Source organism: Rhincodon typus, chromosome 37 (assembly GCF_021869965.1).
Source record: "Rhincodon typus isolate 14 chromosome 37, sRhiTyp1.1, whole genome shotgun sequence".
Lineage (NCBI taxonomy): Eukaryota > Metazoa > Chordata > Chondrichthyes > Orectolobiformes > Rhincodontidae > Rhincodon > Rhincodon typus.
The window spans coordinates 14,694,375-14,700,791 of NC_063368.1; the positions used below are offsets into that span (position 1 = coordinate 14,694,375).

At 50.2% G+C, this 6,417-nt stretch overlaps 1 protein-coding gene across 1 annotated transcript in view; it reads right to left on the bottom strand.

The window, feature by feature from the left end:
- shank1 (SH3 and multiple ankyrin repeat domains 1) overlaps positions 1–6,417 on the bottom strand; it is a 139,625-nt gene that overhangs the window by 125,975 nt on the left and 7,233 nt on the right. The window contains exons 2-3 of the mRNA XM_048617366.1: positions 2,397–2,463; positions 367–625 (exon numbers count right to left, since the gene is read on the bottom strand). Coding sequence (XP_048473323.1) covers positions 367–625; positions 2,397–2,463 — 326 coding nt within the window. The remainder of the gene's footprint in view (positions 1–366; positions 626–2,396; positions 2,464–6,417) is intronic.

Sequence of the window (6,417 nt, forward strand, 5' to 3'; positions counted from 1 at the left end):
GACAGTGTAGAGGGAGCTTTACTCTGTATCTAACCTTGTGCTGCCCCTGTCCTGGGAGTGTTTGTTGGGGGGACAATGTAGAGGGAGCTTTACTCTGTATCTAACCCCCTGTCCCTGGGAGTGTTTGTTGGGGGGACAATGTAGAGGGAGCTTTACTCTGTATCTAACCCTGTGCTATCCCTGCCCTGGGAGTGTTTAATGGGGGACAGTGTAGAGGAAGCTTTACCCTGTATCTAACCCCATGCTGCCCCTGCCCTGGGAGTGTTTGATGGGGGACAGTGTAGAGGGAGCTTTACTCTGTAGCTAACCCCATGCTGTCCCTGCCCTGGGACTGTCTGATGGGGGACAGTGTAGACGGAGCCTTACCTGACGCGTCCTCGCTGTTTCTTGGGGTCCTCGGCCTGGCGGCTGCGAGAGGGTGACCGGCTGCGCCCACCGCGGGGATTACTGACGCTGCGCAGCGTGCCGTTGGGATTCCTGGGAGCCTGGCCAGTTGAGAAGGACAGCCACTCGGGAATGTTGAGGTTGTTGTCACTGCTGGAGCGTTGCAGCATGTGGGGGAGGGTGAGCGTGTTGTGGCCTTCCCTCCGCTGTGGGGCGTAGGTGGGCTTCTCCTTGAAAGGAACTGTCGGGAGGACACAGCTTAGAGAGAGATAGGAACACCACTGTACAGCTGCCAGGGAACAGTGAGAGTTAGCACCTTGGAAACGACAGCATGAAACGCAGACACTGTCCCAGATTGGCGATTACAACAACAACTTTCATTCATGTGGCACCCGTGTGTGGTTTTTAAAAAAAAGAAGCATGAGGGTGCCATTGGCCAGACCAGCATTTATTGCCTTTGAACTGAGAGGCTTGCTCAAGCCATTTCTGAGCGTGGTTAAAAGTCAACCATGTTGCTGTGGGTCTGGAGTCACATGTAGGCCAGACCAGGTAAGGATGGCAGTTTCCTTCCCTGAAGGACATCAGTGAACCAGATGGGTTTTTCCGACAATTGATCCATGGTTATCATCACTCTCTTAATTCCAGATTTTTGTTGAATTCTGCCATAATGGGATTTGAACCCAGGTCCCCTGAGGCGTTACCTGTATCTCTGGCTTAACAGTCCGGTGATAATACTACTTACCCATCAACACCCCTTAAATGCAGCTCAATGGTTAGCACTGCTGCCTCACAGCTTCAGGGACCCGGGTTCGATTCCACCCTCGGGCGACTGTCTGTGTGGGGTTTGCACATTCTCCCCGAGTCTGCATGGGTTTCCTCCAGGTGCTCCGGTTTCCTCCCACAGTCCAAAGACGTGTAGGTTGGGTGGATTCACCATGGGAAATTGCCCATAGTGTGCAGGGTTGTGCAGGCTGGGTGGGTTAGCCATGAGAAATATGGAAGGCTGGTTCTGGGTGGGATGCGCTTTGGAGGCTCGGTGCAGTCTTGATGGGCTGAATGGCCTCATTCCGCACTGTAGGGGTTCCATTATCCAATGACAAAAGGATCCTGATTGGTTGGACATGGAGATTGGCTAATTAAAATCAAACCAGCGGGCTGTGGGAGAGATGAATGAACAAGGCAGGATGAGAGTTAGGACCTGGGCAACGGAGTGTTGGTGGAGGTCCCACTGTTGGAGGCTTTTGGAATCAATGATCCCAGAGATAGCATAGGTCTCTTTTCCACAGCTCGGAGGTCAGGGAAAGGTCAAACAGGTGAGCGATCAATAGCCAAAGCAATAGTTTTTGGCACACTCCTTCCTCAATCAAATCAACCACTGGCCACTTGAGTGTGAGACTTCCAGATAAAGTGATGGTGCCTTCAGCAATTTGGGAAATAAACGTGGGAATTGGTGAATTGGCCCACCAAAGATTTTCCAAATCAGAGGCACCGAGGCATTACACATCAGTCTAGAGGAGCTCTGCCCAATGTCACCCGAGCAAAACAAAGAACTCTGCTCTCTGGAAATCTGAAGCAAAATCAGAAATTGCTGGAGAAACTCAGCAGGTCCGGCACCATCTGTGAGGAGAGAGAGAGAGAGAGAAAGACAGGTAACATTTCCAATCCAGTGACCGTCCTTCAATGCCGGACTCGAAACGTCGACTCTGCTTTCTTTCCACAGATGCTGCCAGGCCTGCCGAGTTTCTCCAGCATTTTACCGATCTTTGTTTCACATAAACACCTGAATTCCCAACAGATCTCCAAAAGGGGAAAAAAAAAGAGTTAAATCTGGAGAATTCCTGCCTGGAATCTGAGCATGCGACTGGGACGATGGGGCCTACCACACCAAAGTAAAATGAAGCCTCATGATGGATCTGGGTTAGGATTTGGGGGGACGGGGGGTCAGGATCAGAATCAGGATCAAGGTTAGGGTTGGGATCCGAGTCACGCACAACTGTCAGTCTCCAACCTACCCATGTCTGAGTCTTTGTGATTCTTGATGAATTCGCCCAGTTCAAAGTTCCCGGCGATAATGGCAACCTAGGCAGAAACAAAGTGAGGCCTTTAGCTACAGGCCTCAACACTGTCACTGACTGGGCCACTGGGAACCCGCTTTCTCAGTTCACATACATCCAGTGTTTACACATCAGAGGCATGTGGCACACAACCAAATAACGTCTCCCATATCCCTCAGACCCCGATATCGAATACATCCCAGGGAACAGCTTGATTTGATTTACTATTGTCACACATACCGAGCTACAGTGAAGAGTATTGTATCGCATGCTATCCAAATCATACCTCACATAAGTACATCAGGATGATAGAGCAGAATGCAGAATATAGTGTTACTGCTACAGAGAAGGTGCAGAGAAAGATCAACTCTAATGTATGAGAGGTTTGTCCATAAATCTGATAACAGCGGGGAAGAAGCTGTTGTTGAATCTGTTGGTACATGTTTGGAAGAGGTTGGAAGAGATTTTAGCCGGGGTGGTGGAGGAGGGACCTTTGATTATGTTGACTGCCATTCTGAGGCAGCAGGAAGTATAGGCGAAGTCAATGGATGGAACTCTTTTACTGCCAGCAGAGGGGCTGAATGGCCTCCTGTGAGTAAACATCAATGATTCAACATACCCAGGCACTGTATATATGTCACTGTCAGGCCCTGGACTTGCTGTTCACTAGTATCTGAGTAGAACTAGGTGTGTGGTGTGACTCACTGGTGATCAAACAGAGCTCTCAGTGTCAGCTTTGACAAGGAGTCTTGCTCAGAAAAACAAAAGGTCATAAAATCCAACCCTTCCGAGGGTAAGGAAGGTGGCCTGACCAGGGCAACAAGCCTGCCAGGTTTGGAGAGTTTTTAAAAAATTCTTTCACGGGATGAGTGCGTCGCTGGCTGGGCCCGGCATTTATTGCCCATCCCTAATTGCCCAGAGGGCAGTTAAGAATCAACCACATTGCTGTGGGTCTGGAGTCACATACAGGCCAGACCAGGTAAGGATGGCTGCTTCCTTCCCTAGAAGATTAATGACCCAGATGGAGAGCGGTCTGTGAAAGCCAAACCATCCCTCTTACTTTCGACCTCCCCATTAGCCTCCTATCCCTCCCCGCTAGACTAAACCCACTCCCGAAGAAGAAGCAAGACATGAACCTGCCTCCTCAAGGAAGGACACCAACCCAACTAGGCCTCGGCCAGTGCTCCTCAGAGGCCAGATGCTATCAGTCAGTTAAGACACACCAGTTTCAAGGTTCCTGACAGGGTGAGCGGGTACAATTACAACATTTAAAAGACATTTCGACAGGGACATTGTTACAAAAGGAATATGGGCCAAATTGCAGGCAAATGGGACCAGTTCAGTTTGGGAAACCTGGTCAGCAGGGACAAGTCAGGCCGAAGGGTCTGTTTCTGCGCTGTTTGACTCTACGGCGCTAGGCTGGGTCACTTTTTTCCCTGGAGTGTCTGAGGCTGAGGGGTTTATAAAATCATGAGGGGCATGGATAGGGTGAATAGCCAAGGTCTTTCTCCCTAGGGTGCAGGGAGTCCAAAACTAGAGGGCATAGGTTTAAGGTGAGAGGGGAAAGATATAAAAGGGACCTAAGGGGCAACTTTCCCACGCAGAGGGTGGTGCGTAAATGGAATGAGCTGCCAGAGGAAGTGCTGGAGGCTGGTACAATTATAATATTTAAAAGGCATCTGGATGGGTATATGAATAGGAAGGGTTTAGAGGGATATGGGCCAAATGCTGGCAAATGGGACTAGGTCAGACTGGGGTGTCTGGTCGGCATGGGACAGGTTGGACTGAAAGGTCTGTTTCTGTGCTGTGCATCTGTCATACTGTATATAACCCTAAACCCGCTGCCTCTTCATTTCGGTTAGCTCAGTTGGCTGGAAGGTCAGTTTGAGATGCAGAGCGACACTGACAGTGTGCGGTTCCATTACCGCCCCGGCTCAGGCCCACTCCAACCTCCTCATCTTGAGGCCTGAGGCACGTCGACCCTCGCTGAACCTCACCGCCACTCGTCTCTCTCTCTCTCTCTCTCGAACGGGGGAACAGCCTGTGGGCCTCTGGGACTGTGGCATTGTGCACTCACACGGGGTGCGTTACCTCAGCAACGGGGGAGCCCTGCGATCCACCATCTTTGTAGCCTCCCACAAGGCGGGAAACAAAATGGGGGAGGCCCAGACAGGCTACAGGGCAGGGGGTGGGGAGTGGGTGGGGAGGAAATACCTAGATTTTAGGGACTGCAGCCCTTGTATAAGCTGAGTCCTTGCTGCCCTTCTCAAGGGGAATAAATACTAGGCCTCGCCTGCAGAGTTCAGGCCCCATGGTGGAACAATCCAAAAAGTAGCTTCCTCATTTGACACGGGGATTAAACCCACAGAATCTGACCGAGGTAAGAGGCTCTCAAGTGAAACAAGTTGTTTTAATGTCACTAAAAAAAACCCATCCAGTTGGCAGCTAATGGACATTTCTTGGTTAGAGGGAAAAAAAACTCGACGGATGTGGCTCAAAGTGAGGGATGAATATGGCAGACTTAGCAGAGAAGTTACCTCAAGATTTGACTGAAACAGATTGTACCGCAATTAGAAAGTCCTTAAAACAGGGAAGGAAGGGTTGACAGATGGGAAAAAGTCCCCCAGGGCCGTAGAGGCTGACAGACGCTGGGAAGAAGTGGATGATGGTGTAGGAATCTCAGTTTCACTAAGTAAAGGATTGGCCGAGGTTGGAATCTCCACTGAGTAAAACATTTCCCAAACTCTGCCTCTCCTTAGAAACTAGGCCAGCTAGATCCAGGGAATGTGAGCTCAAAACACAGCCGCATTGTTTTATATCTCAAACTCTAAGGACAGCACCAACAGCAAATATAAACCACACCAGCCTCGATAACCTACATTCACACCAATCTAGGTCATACAATGCAGCACCGATCCAACCACAGGAGTATTTCTGTGTTCAAAACTCACAGCAATCATTAAAGAACATTCAAATCAGGCCATTCAGCCCCTTGAGACTTCCCCGCTGTTCAATACAATCATGACTGATCTGATTGTAACTTCGAATCCATTACACCTACCCCAATGGCATTTCAAACTCGGGTTCAGCAAGAAGAGGAATATTAAATGTATTGTTTGGTGCCTGCAGGCTGTGTTAATGCCAGGAGAAATAACCATTTTGCCAGCGGGCACCATAGTGTTGTTCCAGCAGGTTGGACTTGAGAGTGGACCTAACAGCACCCTTGTTGATCTCCATCAAGTGATGGAGAAGTAGGGAGTGTGTGTGTGTGTGTGTGTGTGTGTGTGTGAGAGAGAGAGTGTTTGTATGTGTGTGTGTGTATGTGTAGGGCTGTGTGTTTGTGTGTGTGAGACAGAGAGAGTGTGTGTGTGCGTGTAGGGAGTGTGAGTGTGTGTGTAGCTGTGACAGAGTGAATGCGTGTGTGTAGGGAGTGTGTGTAAGGGTTTGTGTGGGGGTGCATGTGTGCGGTGGGGGTGGAGAAGTGTGGTGGTTGTGTATGTAGGGGAGTTGTATGTAGGGTGCATGTGTGTAGGGTGCATGTGTGTGGGTGGGTAGGGGTGTGTGTGTGTGTGTAGCGTGAGTGTGTGTGCAGGCTGTGTGTGTGTGTAGGGCATGTGTATATAAGGGGGTGTATGTAAGGGGTGTGTGTAGGGTGTGTGTGCATGTAGGGTGTGTGTGTAGGGTGTTTGTGTGTAGGGTGTATGTGCGTCGGGTGTGTGTGTAGGGTATGTGTGCGTAGGGTGTGTGTGCATAGGGTGAGTGTGTGTAGGATGTGTGTGTAGGGTGTGTGTGCGTAGGGTGAGTGTGTGCAGGGTGTGTGTATGTGCAGGGTGTGTGTGTGCAGGGTGTGTGTGTGTGCAGGGTGTGTGTGTGCAGGGTGTGTGTGTAGGGTGTGTGTGTAGGGTGTGTGTGTGTGTGTAGGGTGTGTGTGTAGGGTGTGTATGTAGGATGAGTGTGTGTAGGGTGTGTGTGTAGGGTG